Source organism: Nannospalax galili, unplaced genomic scaffold (assembly GCF_000622305.1).
Source record: "Nannospalax galili isolate Female #2095 unplaced genomic scaffold, S.galili_v1.0 scaffold475, whole genome shotgun sequence".
Taxonomy (NCBI): Eukaryota; Metazoa; Chordata; class Mammalia; order Rodentia; family Spalacidae; genus Nannospalax; species Nannospalax galili.
In genome coordinates, this window is record NW_008339435.1 from 3,930,506 (window position 1) to 3,950,661 (window position 20,156).

The 20,156-nt window shown below is 37.2% G+C and overlaps 1 protein-coding gene across 1 annotated transcript in view; it reads left to right on the forward strand.

Moving 5' to 3' along the window:
• Sycp1 (synaptonemal complex protein 1) overlaps positions 1-20,156 on the forward strand; it is a 152,282-nt gene that overhangs the window by 24,164 nt on the left and 107,962 nt on the right. The window contains exons 10-12 of the mRNA XM_008834012.2: positions 8,820-8,889; positions 9,597-9,670; positions 11,043-11,151. Of these exons, the coding sequence (XP_008832234.1) occupies positions 8,820-8,889; positions 9,597-9,670; positions 11,043-11,151 (253 nt within the window). The remainder of the gene's footprint in view (positions 1-8,819; positions 8,890-9,596; positions 9,671-11,042; positions 11,152-20,156) is intronic.

A 20,156-nucleotide genomic window follows, 5' to 3' on the forward strand; every position in this document is an offset into this window, starting at 1 on the left:
GCTTTTGTCCAAGCTCTTCTGGTTTTCATAATTTGCGTTGATAAATCAGCTGTGAGTCTGATGGATTTCCCTTTATATGTGAGTTGTTGTTTTTCTTTTGCAGCTTTCAGTATTCTCTCTTTGTTCTGTACGTTTAGTGTTTTTGCTATGATATGCCATGGGGAGTTTCTTTTCTGGTCCTGACTATTTGGTGTACTATGTGCTTCTTGTATTTCTATGGGGATGTTTTTCCTTGCTTTTGGGAAATTCTCTTCTACAGTCCTGTTTAAGATCTGGTAAATACCATTAAAATGAAATTCTTCCCTTCCTCTATGCCTGTGATGTGTAGATTTGGCCTTTTTCTGGTGTCCCACATTTCCTGTATATTCATAATCTTTGCTTAAGTGTTCCAGTTCTTCAACATTGTCCAGTCTTGATATTCTGTTTTCCATTTCATTCATTCTGTTGTTTAGGCTTTCTCCTGTTGTTTCAAACTGGCTTATTGAGTTTTTCATTTTCTTCTTCATTTCAGTCTGAGTTTTCTTCATTATTTCTGTCTCTTGTGAAATCAGTTAGAAGTTTATCCCTATGTTCTTTTAGTTCTTTGATTTGTTTGTGTGTTCTTTAAAGTCATCGAATTCTTTGATCATGTTTATGGTTGTTCTTTCAAATTTTGTGTCCTGGGTTACTTCTAGTGAGTTTTCCTTGTAGAACTCTTTTATAAGACTGGTGGAGTTTGGTGGGATAATACTGTTTTGGTTTTCCCTATTATTATTTTTCTTTTGTTATTTTGGCTTGTGGATTTATTTTGTTGTTTATGATTCTGGTATGAAACTCAAGACTTCCTTTGTTGAGTTGAATTTTGCTTCTTTTTGTGTTATTGGTGTGCCTTCGTTGTTTTCTTATTGAGTATGTAAAGTTGGTTGGTCTAGGTGTTGGGTTCTCTCAGATTTTATGTTGGAAGGAACAGATGGCTTCAGTTCAGCTACACAGGAGCTCCCACAGTGTCCCTCATTAGGCTCTAGTCAGGTACACTTAGGCTTCCTTCTAATGTCTGGACTCCTATTAGCAGGCTGTCACAGCACAATTCGGAAAGTTGGCTAAGGGGAGCCCTGATGTAGGTGCTCTCAGGTGACTAGTCAGTTAAGCTCTCAGCCCCTAATGGAAGGAAGAGTCTAGCCCTGGTGAAGTGGGAAGGACCACATGTGGTCCCAGTATAAGGGGTTGGGCACCATGTGATTTCAGGAAGCTTACTACCATAAGGAGGCAGTCTGCACTTTTTCCTATTGTTCTTCTCATTCAGATTCTTTCTTTTCCTTTACCTCCCTGGTTCCTTTTCATTGTCCTGGTTCCTATAGTTATTTCTGAATGCATACTCACTTATAAGGATTTGGTGCTAGGATCCACATATGAGGGAGAACATATGTTGTTTGTTTTTCTGAGCCTGTGTTACTTCACTTAGTTTAACAGCTTCTAGTTCCATCCATTTACCTGCAAATTTCATGATTTCATCTTTTTTTACTGCTGAGTAAAATTCCATTGTATAAATGAACCACAATTTTCATTATCTGCTTGTCTGTTGAGGGACACTTAGGTTGCTTCCATCTCTTAGTTATTGTGAAAAGAGCCGTAACAAACATGGATGTACAAGTGTCTCTGCAATGGGATGAGTTCCTTGGGTATATGCCAAGGAGTGGTATAACTGGGTCAAATGGTAGGTTCATTTGTAGTTAAGAGTTCTACACACTGCTTTCCTTAGGGGGAACAAGTTTACAACCCCACCAGCAGTGGATGAACGTTCCCCTTTCCCCACATCCTCTCCAACATTTGGTATCATTTGTTCTTATGATTTTAGCCAGTCTGACCGGGGTAAGATGAAATCTTAAAAAGTGGTTTTAATTTGTATTTCCCTTATTATTAGTGATGTTGAACATCTTTAAAGATGCTTCATGGCCATCTTTAATTCTTTTGAGAACTCTCTGTTCAGCTCTTTAGTCCATCTTTTAATTGGGTTACTTCCTTTCTTGATTCTTTGCTTTTTGAGTTCATTATATATTCTGGATGTTAAACCTCTGTCAGATGTGTTGCTGGTGAAGATTTGTTCCCATTCTGTGAGTTTTCACTTCCTTCATTGTTTCTTTTGATGTACCAGATGGTTTTTTGCATAATGAGGTCCCATTTGTTGATTCTTGACTTTGTTTCCTGAGCAATTGATGTCCAGTTTAGAAAAATCCTTTCCTACACCAGTATCTTTTAGGTTATTGCCAATGTTTTCTTCTAATAGTTTCAGAGTTTTGGGCTTCAAGTTAAGGTCTTTGATCCATTTGGAGTTGATTTTTGTGCAAGGAGAAAGATGGGGGTTTAGTTTCATTCTTCTGCAGGTGGAGAGCCAGTTTTGCCAGCACCATTTGCTGAACATGCTGTCTTTCCTCCAGTGAATGTTCTTGGCACCTTTGTCAAATATCAGATGGCTGAAATTTCATATACTCATATTTGGGTCTTCAGTTTTGTTCCATTGATCTCTAGGTGTATTTTTGTGCCAGTACCATGTTGTTTTTATGACTGTAGCTCTGTAACATAGTTTAAAATCTGGTATAGTAATCCCCCTGGCATTGCTCTTAGTGCTCAGGGTTGCTTTGGCTATCCGAGGTCTTTGTGCTTCCGTATGGCTCTTAGAATATTTTTTTTTCCAATTTTGTGAAGAATATCATTAGGATTTTGATTGGCATTGCATTGAATCTATAAATGGCTTTTGGTAGGATGGTCATTTTCACCATATTAATTCTTCCACATGAGAGGTCCCTCCATCTTCTGATGTCTTCCTCAGTCTCTTTTAAAGATTTAAATTTTTCATTGTGGTCAGGTTTATTCTGAGATATTTTATTTTTTTGCAGCTATTGTAAGAGGGAGTATTTCCCTGTACTCTTGCTCTGATTGCTTGTTATTGGTATATAGAAAGGCTACAGACTTTTGTGGATTAATTTCGTAACCTGCCACTCTACTGAAAGTGTTAATAATTTCTATGAGTTTTCTGGTGGAATTTTTGTCATCTCAGATATATCGTCTGTAAGAAAGGATAATTTGATCTCTTCTTTTCCAATTATTACTCTTTTAATTTCCTTCACTTATCTTATTGCTCTTGCAAGAGTTTCAAGCACTATGTTAAAAAAGAATGAAGATCGTGGACAGCCTTGTTTCTTGATTTTAATGGGAATTTTTCCAGTTTTTCTCCATTTAGAATGATGTTGGCTGTGGGTTTGTTGTATATGGCTTTAATTATGTTGAGGTATATTCCCTTCAGTGCAATTCACTCTAGGACTTTGAACATAAATGCATGTTGAGATCTTCTCTGCATCTATTGAGATGACCATGTGGTTCTTGTCTTTGAGTCCATTTATATGATTTGTGAGGTTTATTGACTTGTATATATTGAACCATCCCTGCATCTCTGGAATAAAGCCGACTTAATCATGGTGGATGATCTTTTTTGATGTGTTTCTGTAGGCAGTTTGCAAGTATTTGTAGAGAATTTTTGCATCTATGTTCATTAAGGATTTGGGTCTATAGTTTTCTTTTTTGGTTGTATCTTTACCTGGCTTTGGTATTAGAGTGATGCTGGCATCATAGAAGGAATTTGGAAGTTCTCCCCCCTTTTCTATCTTCTTGGATAAATTAAGAAGTATTGGATATAGAGCTTAAAATGTCTGGTAGAATTCTGCTGTAAATCCATGTGGTCCTGGGCTTTTTTTAGTTGGAAGGTTTTGTAGTACTGTTTCAATTTTCTTATGTGTTATGGGTCTGTTTAGGCTCTTGATCTCTTCCTGGTTTAGTTTTGGTGGTTTCCATGCTTTTAGATACCTGTCCATTTCTTTTAGGTTTTCAAATTTGGTAGTGTATAGTTTTTTAAAGTATTCCCTTATAATGTTCTGTATCTTTCTGGTGTCTGTTGTGATGTTTCCCCTTTCATCTCTGATTTTGTTGATTTGGGTTTGGGTTTTGTTTGCTGTTGCTTTTCAAGTGTGTTGAGTTGCAGTGTTAAGTCATTTATTTGTGTGCTTTCTGATTTTTTGATGTAGGCACTTAGAGCTATAAACTTCCCTCTAAGACTTTCACCATGTCCCAGGGGTTTTGTTGTGTTGTATTGTCCTTTTCATTTAGTTCCAGAAATACATTTATTTCTTTTCTAATTTCTCCTTTGATCCATTCATCATTCAGGAGTGTGTTGTTTAATCTCCATGTGTTCATGTAGTTACTAGGGCTTCTTCTGGTGCTGATTTTAAGCTTTATTGCATTATGGTTTGATAGAATGCATAGAATTATTTCAATCTTTTTGTATTTGTTGAGGCTTCTTTTGTGCCTCAGTATATGGTTGATTTTGGAGAAAGTTCCATGGGGCACTGAATAGAAAGTATTCTTTGGTGCTTGGGTGGGATATTTGCTAGATGTCTGTTAGGCCCATTTGATGTATGGTATTGTTTAATTCAGATGTCTCTCTGTTAATTCTCTGTCCTGTTGACCTATTTAATGGCGACAATGGGGTATTGAAGTCCCCTATTATTAATGAGTTGGGATTAATCTGGGTCTTAAGTCCTGTAGAACTATTTTTATGAAGTTAGGCGTACCAGAGTTTGGTGCATGATTCTAATATCTTCTTGGTCAATTGTTCCTTTGATCAGAATGAAGTGGCCCTCTTTATCTCTTCTGATTAGTTTTAGTTTGAAGTCTATTTTGTGATATTAGAATTGCAACACTTGCTTTTTCTTTAGTACCATTCGTTTGGTATATTCTTTTCCATCCTTTCACCTTAAGGTAGTGCTTGTCCTTGAAAGTGAGATGAATTTCTTGCAGACAACAAAAAGATGGATTTTGTTTCTTAATCCATTCAACTAGTTTGTGTCTTTTGACTGGGTAAATCAGTCCATTGATATTTAAAGTTATTAACGACAGATGTGTACATACTTGGTGTAGCAGTGCATTTCTACAATTTTACCTTCATTAAGTTTCGTTCTGTAACCCGTTGGATATAGTTGTTCCTTTCTTCTGCTCTTTGTATTGCTTCAAGAACTCTCTGAAGGGTTGGTTTTGTGGACATGAATTCTTTCAGCCTGTTTATGTCTTGGAAGATTTTTCTTTCCCCTTTGACTATAATAGACAGTTTGGCTGGGTAAAGAAATCTGGGTTGGCATCTGTGGTCATTTAGAACTGGTAGTACTTTGGTCCAGGCTCTTCTGGCTTTCACAGTTTGCACTGAAAAGTCAGCTGTAATCCTAATGGGTTTTCCTTTATATGTGACTTGTTGTTTTTCTTTTGCAGCTTTCAGTATTCTCTCTTTGTTCTGTATGTTTAGTGTTCTAAATGCTTCTTGTATTTGTATGGGCATGTCTTTTTTTTAATTTTGGGAAATTTTCTTCCACATTCCTGTTGAAGATTTCGTCCATATCGTTATCCTGAGATTCTTCTCTTTCCTTTATGCCTATGATTTGTAAGTTTGGTCTTTTTATAGTGTTACACAATTCCTGCATATTCCATTCTTGTATTTTTAAAAATTGTTATAATCTTTGCTTGAGTGGTCTAATTCATCCACTTTATCTTCCAGTCTTGATACTCTGTTTTCCATTTCATTTATCCTATTGGTGAGGCTTTCTCCTGTCGTTTCTAGTTGGCTTATTGAGTGTTTCACTTCCTTCTTCATTTTAGCCTGATTATTCTTCAGTATTTCTCACTCTTCTGAATTCGTTCAGCAGTTTACCCCAATCTTCTTTCAGTTCTTTGATTTCTTTGTTTGTGTGGTCTTTAAATTCATTGAATTCTTTTATCATGTTTATAATTGTTCTTTTGAATTTCATGTCCTGTATTATATCCAGGGTGTTCTTATTACACTCCTCTACAGGAATGTTGGTACTTGGTTGGGATATATTATTTGGGTTTTTCATGTTGTTATTTTTTTGCTGTGAATTTGACATGTGGATTTCTTTTGTAGCTTCTGATTCTTTTGTGAGACCCAAGCCTTCCTTTTGTTGAGTTAAGGTCTGCTTCTTTTTGTAAATTTTGTGGTTTTTGTCGGGCATGAAAAGCTGGTTGGACTAGGCTTCAGGTTCTCTTTTTTGGTTATGTATTGGAGGGGCCAAATTGATTTTTGTCTTCCTGCTAAGGAGGTCCCACAGAGTCCCAAGTTAGATTAGGATCAGATGCTCTCAGGCTTTCTCCAAATGTCTGGATCACTCCAGGAAAGATGCTGGTTCCACAAAGCTGAGGAGCTGGGCCACCCAGAGACGCAAAAGGAGGCAGGGATGGGAAGAGGCCCTGAGGGCTCCCAGGGACTACAGGGAGAAATTTGGTTGGTCTAGGTTCAAAGGATCAGGAAGCAGTGGGGAGTCTTGGCCAAGAGGTCAGTCCAGAGGTTTGGGGTGCCAAGACAAGAAATGGGCCAGTGTCCCTGCTAAGAGGAGAGGTGTGGTGGGGGAGTTGGGAGGGTGAATAAGGCTGGGGGAGTCAAGGAGCAGTGGGTGCCACCAAACTTACCCAGGAAAGCTGCTGGGCCCAGGAAGCTGTGCAGTCTGCACTTCAAAAATTTATTATTTTTATTTTATGTATATGAGTGTAAATACATCCATGTTGTCCAGTGCCCATGGAGGTCAGAAAGGGGCATTAGATCCCCTGGAACTGGAGTTATAGATGGTTAGCTACCATGTGGGTATTGGAAATAGAACCTGGGATCTCTGTAAGAGCAGCAAGTGCTCTTAACTGCTGATTCATCTTTCCAGCCCCAAGGCAGTTTCTTAAACCCAGAGCTTGCCAATATGACTAGTCTCACTAGCTAGCTTGTTCCAAGGATCTCTTTCCTGTCTCTGTTTATGTCTCTGTCTCTGTCTCCGAGAGGAATTATATTTGGGATACAATTCTCACTTTGCATCTGAACTCATAGCAAGCACTTTAATTGCTGAGCCATTATCCCAGTCCTGCAGTAGCTTTTTAATTACGTGTTGGTAATACTATTTAAGTTATTAAGTATTTATTGAATTTGTGCCAAGAGACTAGCACATTGAAACATACAACCATTAAGTTGAAAAAAATATTAAGTATTATTAATCTTGCTCTTGATTTTTTGTTGTCTCATGTTCTAGCTTTACTATTTTGCTGTTCTGCTGTAGTCATTCTTTTTTATGTCTTAGCTTTACCAAATACATTATGATCTTGGTTTTTTGAGTTCTGTGTGTACAGCAGTTTTATGTTCAATTTCTTATGTGCACTTATAAACATTATGCTTTCCTTTTGTTTCTCTAACTGTACTGTTAATCTAAATATATTTATCCAATTATTCTGTATCTCTTCATTTAACTTCATTGAAAAGTAGTTAAAAATACCTGAAAGTTATTTGATATATACACATAGTCATTTTACATGTGTGTATATTCTTATGCTGAATATAAGTCTTTTGGGGGGGGGGGATTTTTGAGACAGTGTCTCCCTGTAGTGGGACTGGCTTGGAACTCGTTATGTAGACCAGGCTCTTCTTGAACTTCCAGAGATCTGCCTGCCTCTGCCTCCCAAGTACTGGGATTAATTCTATTCCAAGTGCCTAAAATAGTTCCAGATACATAATAGACATTTAGTAAATACTTAGTAGATTAATGCATGAATAAAATAATTTTGCAAGGCAAGATTTATTGATTGTTGAGTAAACACATGCTAACAAGTGATGCAAATATAATTTAGAATTTTTATGGGGAAAGGTTGGCTTATTGTAGTAGGAAGAAATAAATTCACTAAGCACAAGAAAATATAAAATAACAGTTATGCTATTATTATATTTGCTTTTGTAAGCCCCTTCAAATCTTGTGGATTGAGGCAAGTTATTACTATATGTTAAAATGTCTTATTAAGAGACTAGAGTGACAATAGACAATATTCATTTTGTTGCTATTTTCCATTATCTTACATGTTTCCTGTGCCAGGGAAACATCATAGGGGCACTCTTTAAATTTTTTTTTATATTTCATTTATTTTTTTCATTTTATGTGTATGAGTGTATTGCCTGCATGTATGTAAGTGCACCTGTGTCGTGCAGTGCCGTGGAGGTCAGAAGAGGGCTTCGGATTCCCCTGGAACTGGAGTTAAGGACGGTTTGTAGCTGTCATGTGGGTGGCTGGGAATCGAACCTGGGTCCTCTTCAAGAGCAGTCAGTGCTCTTAACTGCTGAGTCATCTCTCGAGCCCCGGCACTCTTTAAATTTTTAAAAAACGTGTGTGTGTGTGTGTGTGTGTGTGTGTGTGTGTGTGTGTGTGTTGTGTGTGTGTGTGTGTTTGTGCCATGGTGCACGTGTGGAGACCAGAGGACAGCCCACAGGAGTCAGTTCTCTCCTTCCTCCATGTGGGTTCCTGGGATCAAATTCCAATTGTCAGGCTTAAGTCAGTGTCTTCAACTGCTGAAGCATCTCACTGGTTGCATTATTGGCACCTCTTGATATCTTTCTAGTAAATTATTATGTTATAGGATTTAAAAAAATGTTTTATTTATTATTTTTAATTTTATGTGTATGCATGTATTACCTGCATGTAGTTAAGTGCACCCATGTTGTGCAATGCACACGGAGGACAGAAGAGACTGTTGGAATCCCTGTTAACTGCCATATGCATGCTGGAATTCAAACCCGGGTCTTCTGCAAGAATAGTCAGTGTTCTTAACTGCTGAGACATCTCTCCAGCCCCTGTTATAGGATTTTTATTATTCAAAGTTGTGTGGATTTATATACAATGATTACATGTTTAAATTTAGTGATCTATTCAAAGTTTGAAGAAAAGTATAGAAAAAGTCTGATTCTTAAACTTTTTATATTCCAGAAAATGGTAATTGCTTTTGAGGAACTTCGTGTGCAAGCTGAGAATTCTAGACTGGAAACGCATTTTAAATGTAGGAGTCCTATTTAATTTTAATGTTACATTTTGCTATTTATATTTTTATTAGATTTAATTAGAATGTTCATTCCTTCAGCTTAATGCTCTCAACTATTTTACATTTCACATTATCTCATCTTTTTTGTAAGTCTCTCAAAATCTTGTGAATTGTGACAGGGGATTAATACATATTCAAAATATTGTTTGGGCTTAAAACTGTATTTTCTATGAAATTAAATCTATTATGGCTTATATTTAGCTTTTTAGAAGTATAGTTTTGTCTTATATATTTCTTGGTAAAGTATATATACTATATATTGTATAACATATATAAGATTTGCTCTTTTAGATTAGTGTGTTGTAAAGAATAAAGTTTTATATAAGTTCTGCTATAAGATCTACAGAATTTTGGAGTTGGGGATTTAGCTCAGTGGTAGAGGACTTGCCTAGCAAGCATAAGGCCCTGGGTTCGGTCCTCAGCTCCCCCCCCCCAAAAAAAAAACTACAGAATTTTAAGCTATGGATATTATTTAATTTCACTATTTTATCAAACAAAATTAACAGTAAGAAAATAAATATCAGTTTTAACTTATCAGAAACTTTTGAGGTTTAGTATAATTTTGAGATAAATATGGAAGTGAAATAATTTTTAAACTTTATTGGTAATAGAAAAGTTTTATAATTATGATAAAACATTATGGTATATTTATTTTACTTTTAAAGTAAAGGAAGATTATGAAAAAATCCAACATCTTGAAGAAGAATATAAGAAGGAAATTAATGACAAGGAAAATCAGGTTTTTATTTTTTATTTTTATTTATTTATTTTGTATTTTAATTTTATGTGTATGAGTGTATTGTCTGCGTGTGTGTAAGTGTACCTGTGCCGCGCAGTGCCTACGGAGGTCAGAGGAGGGTGTCAGATCCCCTGGAACTGGAGTTACAGACAGTTGTTAGCTGCCATGTGGGTGCTGGGAATCGAACCCAGGTCCTTCGCAAGAGCAGTCAGTGCTCTTAACTGCTGAGCCATCTCTCCAGCCCCTATATTCTTTTTTAACATATAATTGTAATTTTTTTTAACCAACACGTAGTGTTTGTGCATTTTAATGAGGTACAGTGCAATGTTTTGATTCTTGTCCACATCAAGTTGTGATCAGTTTAGGGTAATTAGCATTCCAATCAGTTAAACTTTATAATGAGTACATTTAAATTCTTTTAATTATTCTGAGATATAGTTCTGTATTCTTTATATTTGCTAATTCATAAAATATTTAAAATTTCAAAGAAGAGTTTGTATTTGCCAACATAAATTTATGAAAAATTTTTAATATTTAGTTTCTATCCAAATATTTAGCCTTTTGCCTTGTCAAATTTATTTTCATGATTCAGATATGCACTCATTGAAGACTAGCTTTCAGTGGTTTTGAATCAGTGAATCTACAATATTTATATCAGTTTACATTGCTGAAAAAATATTTTTGAGAAATTTTGTTTAAAAAATCCCTAATAAAATGTGAAGATGATCATTGGCAACCCAATTCACATTTTTAAATTTTCTTTTTCTTTTTCTTTTTGGTCTTTTTGAGACAGGGTCTCCCTGTAGCCCCAGCTGTCCTGGAACTCACTATGTGGACCAGGCTGGCCTTGAACTCACAGAGATCCGCCTGCCTCTGCCTCCTGAGTGCTGGGATTAAAGGCGTGCGCCACCATGCCCGGCCCCCCAAGTCACATTTTTAAAGTTTATTTTGAAATTACTATCTGTAACACCAGTAAAAGGAACTACTAAAACATTCTGTTGATTCTTTCTATTAATAATCACATAGTGGGAAACTTGAAAATGGTATGCCTGTATTTTCTGATGTTTGCAAGAATATGTATTTTAGATTTTATTATGTCTTTTCTTTAAACCTTCTTCTCAAATAGAAAGTGATATATAAAAATGTATCCTATTCTGTTTCTTATCTTCTCTGAATTGCTAGAAGATATCATAGTTAAGAAGTATATATGCTTTTGCATCTTAACTTTATTTTTAAACCAAATTCTCAAAAGAAAAAGGTCTGTGAAGAAAAGTATGTAAAAAAGTTTGTAAAATAATTATAGGTGAGTATAAGTGCTAAAGTGCTATATTTAGCTTTTTACCTTTGTACTGTTTTAAAATTTTTATTTTAGGTATCACTATTATTGATACAAAATGCCGAGAAAGAAAATAAAATGAAAGATTTAATATTAGTGCTAGAGGAATCCAGAAATAAAATTAACCAATTGGAGGAAAAGACAAGTAAGAATTTTTATAAGAATACAATGTATCTTATATATTCCTCTTATGATTTTCTAAATTTTAACTGTTGTCACAAATTTTTTATGATACGTTTTAGTACTAATATCTTAAACTTGGGTTGGATCAGTTGGAAGAGGGCATCATTGAATCACTCGACAACTTTTTCAAAGTACATACGCTTCTCTTTTTCCTTTTTCATACTTTTAACCTTTTTCAAAGTTTCAACAACATGCAGGAAAAAGACACTAATTTTCAGTTGCTTTGGACAGTGCATTATATTTTCTGTATTTAGGATGTACAATGGGATGTTTTGATTAATATGCACATGGGGTATTGGTCACCTCTGGCAATTAGCATTTCTGTCATCGTTTCTTTATAGTGTGTCCATTCAAATTCTTTTCTGTTCATTGGTTCATTACAAGTGCTTAGAACAGTGCTTGAAACAAATGAAGCAATCAGATATTTCATAAATAATGAATCCTGTGGGAAAGGCATGAAAGAAGTTACTAGCTCTTTTCAGAATAAGACATTTGGAAAGGCATTAGGATAACACTGTTGACCTGTTCCTTGATTAATAGTTCATTAGAGAGATCTTGGGGGAGACGGTAAAAAGCCGTGACTTGTGCAAGTCAAAGAAGTGTGAAGGTAAAAGTATACTTGTTATACTGAGTGATGTGGCTATGTCTTAGAGAACTCAGGCAGATGAGATGAGACGTAAGTGTATCCATTTATGAAGGACTTTGAATGTCTTAGTACTGAGATTTTTCAAAATATATTCAAGTGTCACAACAATTTTGAGACATAATATACTGGGTAAAACATGATGCACCTTCCAAAACACAGTAAAGATTTGTTATTTTTCTATTCTGTGATGTTTTGATTTGTTAGCCTTTAACGGCTGTGCCATCTCTCTAGCCCTGTTTTTCTATTCTTGAAAATATTTTTTCAATGATAAATAATTATCTGGTTCTTGCTAACTTATGCTTGCTAATTTTACTTTATACTTACTGCTTTATTACTGTTACTACTTTATTTTGAAAGTTATTGAAATTGTTTTACTTTTGCTACATTTTATATATGTATATATATTTGTATATAATTGTGTTCATGTGTATATGCATGTTTGCACCATGTGTGTTTGTATGGAGGTCAGAAGTTGACACTGTCTTCTTAGATTACTCTGTACTGTATATGTTGAGGCAGGGTCTCTCACTTAAACCCAGAACTCACCAATTCAGGTAGCCTGGCTAGCTAGCTTGCTCCAGGGATTCCCTCTCTCCACTTCCTGAACACTGGGTTTACAGGTGGGCTTTTAACTCTGATGTTCTGAACCTTGATCCTCATGCTTGAGCAGCAAGCGTTATACACACAGAGCCATTTTTCTGGCCCCACATTTTGTATTTTTTTTTTTATGTGTATAAGTGTATTGCCTGCATGTAGGTAAGTGCACCCGTGTCGTGCAATGCCCACGGAGGATAGAAGAGGCCGTTGGATCCCCTGGAACAGGAGTTACAGACGTTTGTTAGCTGCCATGTGGGTGTTGGGATTTGAACCTGGGTCTTCTGCAGGAACATCCAGTGTTCTTAACTGCTGAGCCATCTCTCCAGCCCCTACATTTTGTATTCTTATCTCACCTAATGCTTTTGACTGCTTCCTCTACCCAAAATGTGCCCCTTACTTTAAATTTGTTTGTTAATTTCTTTTGTACTTGCCCACCCTCTTTTTTAGTAAAGTCCTAAGCATTATTTTTCTGTCTCCTATGATTGTGTCTTGAGGCACTATGTCTTAATAAATATCTTTGTGACTTTAGTGCATAGTTTGATGGCTAATCCTGGGTGTCAACCTGACTGGATCTGGGATTAACTGAAACGAGAGAGATCTTCTTGATTGGATCATCTGAAGCTGGAAGACACACCCTAAATGTGGGTATGACCTTCTGATGGCAGCCCCTACAAAAGGCCATGGCAGAGGAGAGCGCTTGCTTTTTGCTGCTTGCCTTCTCTCTCATTTGTGAATTCCTCTTGCTGCTCTAGACTGAAGACTAGCCAATCTTTGGGAATTCATCAGACCTTCAGTGCCAGATTGGGACTACTGAGACATCCAGCCTTGTGGACTGAGCAACTGCTGGATTCTCAGCCTCTCCAGTGTGGTGCAGCCATTGTTGGACTACTCAGACTCTATCCTGTGAGCTAATCTGATAAATCCCTATATGCATTCATTCTACTGGTTCTGTTTCTTTAGAGAACCCTGACTAATACAGATTGTGGTACCAGGAGTGGTTCTAGAGAAACAGAATTGAAAGGATGAATTTCTTTAATGGGCTTGTTGGTATCTGAAGCAGGCTCTCCAACTCGGAGTCTTCAGGTAGTATGGAGAACACTGAAAATCCATGGTGTAGACTATTTGAAACAATTAGGAAGATAAACACATTTGAGTCGTTTAACTCACCTCTTGTGAGGAGCAAGGAATTTAGTGATTCTATAATGAAACATTTGACAATTTGTGGAAAAATAAGAAAAATAATGATGTTGGCTAGTTACTTCTAGCATCTCTGGATAAAGTGATCGAGATAAACGACAAGCTTAATGATAAAATTTACCAGCTCCAGATTCAAATAAACACTTTAAAAGCTGCCAGGTGTGCCCTGGAAGAGAATCTCTCTAGCAGCCAGAGAGCTAATGCTGCAGAAAATCAAGCTGGAGCCCTTACACATTTGGCTGACCTACAAAGCAAATTTAATTCCCAGCCTTGAAGAGTGTCAGCAGTAAAGGTGAGGGCACTGATAGGGAAAGATTGGAATCCTGCCTGACACATGGGATAGAAATGTGTGGGGAACCCTGATGAGGATTTTGAATCCTCAGACTCTGAGGAATTTACTTCACCTGATGAATTAATCTCCCCACCCTTTGCAGAGAATGTATTCCCACAAACCTGCAGACCCATCCTCCCCACCCTTGCCTGAGGAAACTAATCCCATTCAGCAAGACAAAGCTGATGTCCTTCAGGGCTCAGTTATTGTTGCCTCTAGACCTATAACTAGACTCAAAGCTAAACAGACTCCTAGAGGAGAGATAGAAAATGTGGTCCAGTGAGGAGGTGCACCACACCACTAAAGAACTTAGTGAATTTGCTAATTCATTCAAGCAGAAGTCTAATGAATATGTCTGGGAATGGATTTTTAAGGGTATGGGACGATAGTGGAAGGAACATAAAATTGGGTCAGGCTGAGTTTATTGACATGGGTCCCCTGACTGGAGATTCTAGGTTTAATATGGAAGCTCGTGCAGTTAAAAAAGGTGTTAAAAGTTTTTTAGATTGGTTGGCCAAGGTATCTATCAAAAGATGGCCTACTGACAGAGAGCTGGAGATGCCTGATATCCCTTGGCTTAGTATTGATGAAGGGATTGTAAGGCTCAGGCAAACTGGCATGCTGGAGTGGATTTGCAGTTCAAAACCAAATCCTCCACAGTGGGAGGGCCCAGAGGACATTCACCTTTTACTAATTTTATTTATTTATTTATTTATTTATTTATTTATTTATTTATTTATTTATTTGGTGGCACAATAAATTTCACTGGACTTGCTTACATGGGTATCAGAAGGGGTTTGTTTACAGGAATGTAGGTATCTTAACAGTGGCTACAGTTCTGAAGATGTTTGGTCACCTGTGGTGTGCAATGCCCTCGGAGGACAGAATTGGCTGTCGGATCCCCTAGAACTGGAGTTATGGACAGTTGTTAGCTGCCATGTAGGTGCTGGGATTCAAACCCAGGTCTTCTGCAAGAAGAGTCAATGTTCTTAACCGCTGAGCCATCTCTCCAGCCTTGCTTTTACTGATTTTATAAGATGGAAAGTACTGAGAGACTCACCAGAACATTTGAAGAACTTTGTTTTTGCTTTTTTCCTTATGCCACATCTTACAGTTGGTGATGCTGCTGCTCAATTGCATAAATTAAATGTAAATATAATAGGTGTAACAGGACCTCGGAGTAGGGGTCAGGTGGTGGTATTGAATTGCCAAAGACAAGGTGAGCATACCTATTGTAATGGGTGGCAAAGGCAAAACAATACCTATAATGGCATGACCTGAATGGATCTTTGGTACTGGCTAATCAATCATGGTGTTCCCAGGGACCAAGTACATAAGAAGCCTACTAATTTTTTTTTAATCTGTATAAACAGAAGAGCTCTAGGACAAATGACAGGAAGTCAGTATTAGATCATAGCAATAGAGAATCCCGCTCAGTCAGCCAATTTCCAGACTTGAGACAGTTTACAGACCCAGAACCCCTTGAATAAAGGGAAGGCCGGATGCCCTTGAGGAAGGCCCTTGTTTGGTACTGTATACCAAAGAGTTATGCTGTTTGTCTTTCCCTCATCCTTCCCCAGAGAGACCTGCGGCCTTTTACTAGAGTAACTGTACATTGAGAAAAAGGAAATAATCAGACTTTCCGCGGCCTATTAGATACTGGTTCTGAGTTGACACTGATTCCGGGAGACCCTAAAAAGCATTGTGGCCCTCCAGTTAAAGTAAGGGCTTATGGAGGTCAGGTGGTAAATGGAATTTTGGCTGAAGTCCGACTGACTGTGGGTCTAGTGGACCCCCAAATTCATCCTGTGGTTATTTCTTCAGTACCAGAATATATAATAGGGATAGATACACTTAGGAATTGGCAGAACCCCCACATTGGTTCCCTGACCTGTGGAGTGAGGGCTATTATGGTTGGAAAGGCCAAATGGAAAGCCCTGGAATTACCTCTGCCAGGGAAAATAGTGAACCAAAAACAGTATTGCATCCCTGGAAGGATTGCAGAAATTAGTGCTACCATCAAGGATTTGGAAGATGCAGGGGTGGTGATTCCACCACATCTCCCTTTAACTCTATTTAGCCTGTGCAGAAGACAGATGGGTTATGGAGACTGACAGTTTACTATCAAAAACTTAATAAGTAGTGACTTCAATTACAGCTGTTATATACCAGATGTGGTTTCCTTACTTGAGCAGATTAATACATCTTCTGGTACCTGGTATGCAGCTATTGATCTGGCAAGTGCTTTCTTCTCGATACCAGTTCATAAGGGCCACCAGAAGCAATTTGCTTTCAGTTGGCAAGGCCAACAGTATACCTTTACTGTCCTGCCTCAAGGGTATATTAACTCTCCAGCATTGTGGCATAACTTGGTTCGAAGGGATCTTGATCGCCTGACTCTTCCACAAAATATCACACTGGTCCACTATATTGATGATGTTATGCTGATTGGATCCAGTGAGCAGGAGGTAGCAGACAGTCTGGACTTGTTGGTAAAGCATATGCGCATGAGAGGATGGGAAATAAATCGAACCAAAATTCAAGGGCCTTCTTCTAGGAGTTGAGTGGTGTGGAGTATGCAGAGACATTCCTTCTAAGGTGAAGAATAAGTTGTTGCACTTGGCCCCTCCCTCCACCAAGAAAGAAGCACAATGCTTAGTGGGTCTCTTTGGTTTCTGGAGGCAGCACATTCCTTATATCAAGTGACTCAGAAGGCAGCTACGTTTGATTGGGGCCTGGAACAGGAAAGGGCCCTTCAACAGGTCCAGGCAAGCTGTTCTGCCCCTTGGACCATATGGTCTAGCAGACCCGATGGTGCTTGAAGTATCAGTGGCAGATAGAGATGCTGTTTGCAGTTTCTGGCAGGCCCCCATAGAGGAATCACAGCGGAGTCTGTTGGAATTTTGGAAGAAGGCTTTGCCTTCATCTGCAGACAACTATCTCCCTTTGAGAGACAGCTCTTAGCCTGCTTTTGGGCCTTAGTTGAAACTGAACGTTTGACAGTGGGCCACCATGTCACCATGTGACTGGAGTGCCTATCATGACCCCACAAGCCATATAGTAGGATGTTGTTCTAGTTTGATTCTCCATTGTTGTGACAAAACTCTGACTACTACCAACTTGGGGAGGAAAGCATTTATTTAGCTTACATCTCCTGGGTCACAGTTCATCACTCAGGGGGCCCAAGGTGGGAACTGAGTTCCTTTCCTCCTCAAATTCACAGAGATCTGCCTGCCTCTGCTTCCAGAGTGCTGGGATTAAAGGCGTGTGCCACCACACCAGCTAAAGTCATGTACTTACTGTAATATGTGTCTTGAAGTCCTGTTGTACTCTTCATGAAATTGGGTGCATAAGAGTTTGGCGCATACATGTTAATGATCATAATGTCTTCATGGTCAATTCTTCTCTTGATTAGAATGAAATGATCTTCTTTAGCTCTTCTGATTAGTTTCAATTTGCAATCTATTGTGTCAGATACTAGAATTGCAACACCTGCTTATTTCTTAGTGCCATTTTCTTGGAATATTTTTTTCCCATCCTTTCACCCTAAGATAGTGCCTAGCCTTTAAGGTGAGATGAATTTCTTGCAGACAACAAAAAGATGGATTTTGTTTTCCAATCCATTCAACTAGTCTGTGTCTTTTGACTGGGTAGTTGAGACTTGATATTTAAAATTATTATTGAAAGATGTTTATTGTTTGCTGTCATTTTAAGTTTTGTTTGTGTTCTTGGTCCTGTTTTGTGTTTCTGTAATTATACCTTTATTTGCTTTCTTTCTCTAGTCCTGCTATGAACTCTTCTGACTTTTATAGTTTGCAATGAAAAGTCAGGTATAATTTTGATGGGTTTTTTGTTATATGTAATTTGTTGTTTTTCCCTTGCAGCTTTCAGTATTCTCTCTTTTTTCTGAACATTTAGTGTTTTTAAAATGATATGTGTGGGAGAGTTTCTGTTCTGGTCATGTCTATTTGGTGTTCTGTGTGCTTCTTGTGCCTGTATGGGTATTGTAGGGAAATTTTTTTTCTGTGTTCATCAGGAAGATTGGGCTATAGTTGTGGATTTTTTTCCCCTTAAATTACATATGTATCCAGTTTTAGTGTCAGAATAATACTAATACTCACTTTGTGAAATGAAGCCAGTCTTCTTTCTCTCTCATTTGTGGAACAGTTTGAGAAGCATTGGTATTAAAGTTTTCATAAAATTTTGGAAGAATTAACAGTGAATTCATCTGGGCTTTGTGAGCAGGCTTTTAATTACTGCTTCAATCTCATTGTTATGGGTCTGTTTAAATTGTTTGTATATTCTAGATTTAATTTAGTAAGTCATATGGATCTATAAATTAATCCATTCTAGCTCCTTCAGTTTTTGGGAATGTAAATTTTCAAAGTATGTGCTAATGATCTGGATTTCATTGGAGTCTATTGTAACTTCTTTTTCATCTCTAATTTCATTAATTTGAGTCTCTTTTTTTTTTTTGTTTAGTTTGGCTAGGAGTTTGTCAATCTTGCTAGTCATTTCAATGAACCAGTACTTTGAATTTGTGTATTATTATTTTAGTTTCTATTTTATTATTTTCTCCCTAATCATTTTATTTCTTGTGACTTCTGCATTTGAGTTTGGCTTCTTTTTGTTTTTCTAGAATCATGAGTTACATCATTAGGTTACCTAATCAGGGATTTCTGTGTTTTTTTTTTTTAATTTTAATTTTTAATTTTTTGGTCTTTTTGAGACAGGGTTTCCCTGTATCCCCAGCTGGCCTGGAACTTACTATGTAGACCAAGCTGGCCTTGAACTCACAGACATCCACCTGCCTCTGCCTCCCAAGTGCTAGGATTAAAGGCATGCACTACCATGCTTGCCCAATCTCTGTGATTAAAAAAAAAATGTCAGCACATATAACTATAAACTTCCTTTCTAGGACTGCCTTGATTATATCTCACAGGTTGTGGTAGGTTGTGCTGTTGTTTTCATTTGATTTTAGAAATTTGAAAGTTTTTCTATTTCTCAAATTATCCACTATTCACTTAAAAGTTTATTATCCAGACTCTTAAGTGTTTGTGTAGTTTTTGAGGTTTCTCCTACTGCTGATTTCTATTTTTATTTCACTATATTCTAATACTATAGAAGGACTTAATTAAATTTTTTGTATTAAGTTGTACTTTATGGACTCTAATGTGATTAATTTTAGAGAAGGTTCTATGCACTGCTGAAAATAAAGTTATTTTCTCTATGTCTGGTGATTTATTCTGTAGATATCTATAAAATCCATTTGACATGTAATTTTGCTTTGATGTTTCTTTCCTGATTTTTAGTTTGGGAAATCTGCTTAAACTAAAACTGTTTTTTGCATTTATTATGTTTGGTGTGTGCATGTGTGTATGTTTGTGAGTATGCCTTCATGTGTGTATGTGGAGATCAGAGGACAACTTGTGGGTGTTGGTTCTGTCCATTCACCATATGAGCCTTTGGGTTTTAATTCAGGTCATCAGGCTTGGTGGCAAGGCAAGCATCTTTACCTGCTGAACAATCTTCCTGGCCCTGGGAGACCTGTTTATTAGTCTCCTATTATTATTATGTTGGGACATGTGACTTTTTATTCTTTTATGAACTTCAGAGCTTCAATAATGCATAAATATTTACAGTTGTTACATTTTCTTGATGGATTTAGTACTACACAGTAAGAAATTCCTCTTACTAGTTTTGGTTTGAAGTTTACTTTTTATTAGATATGAGAATTGTTGTACAAGTTTGTCATAGCTTTCATTTGCTTGTTGGTTGATTTCCTGCTTTTCTCATTATCTTTGCTTAGTCTGTATCTTAAAAAAAATTTTTTTTTTAAAGATAAAGTCTCACTGTGTAGCTTTGACTGGCCTAGAGCTTGCTATGTAGACCAGACTGGCTTTCAGCTCCCAGAAATCTGTTTCTGCCTCCTGAGTGCTTGGATTAAAGGCACCATGGTCTGCATCTTTTAACTGGTAACTTTAGCTCATTTGCATTTAAAATTGTTATTGAGAGGGGTTTGCTGTGATCCTGTGATTTTTGTTGGTTGTTCTGGTTGGTTGAATTGTTGATTGTTCTTTCCTTCCCTTGTAAGAAGGGTTTTGTGGTTTTCTCTGTTGGACATGACTGATTCCTTCCTTGCTCACTGTATTAGTCAGGGTTCGCCAAAGAAACAGAACCGGTAGAATATATATAT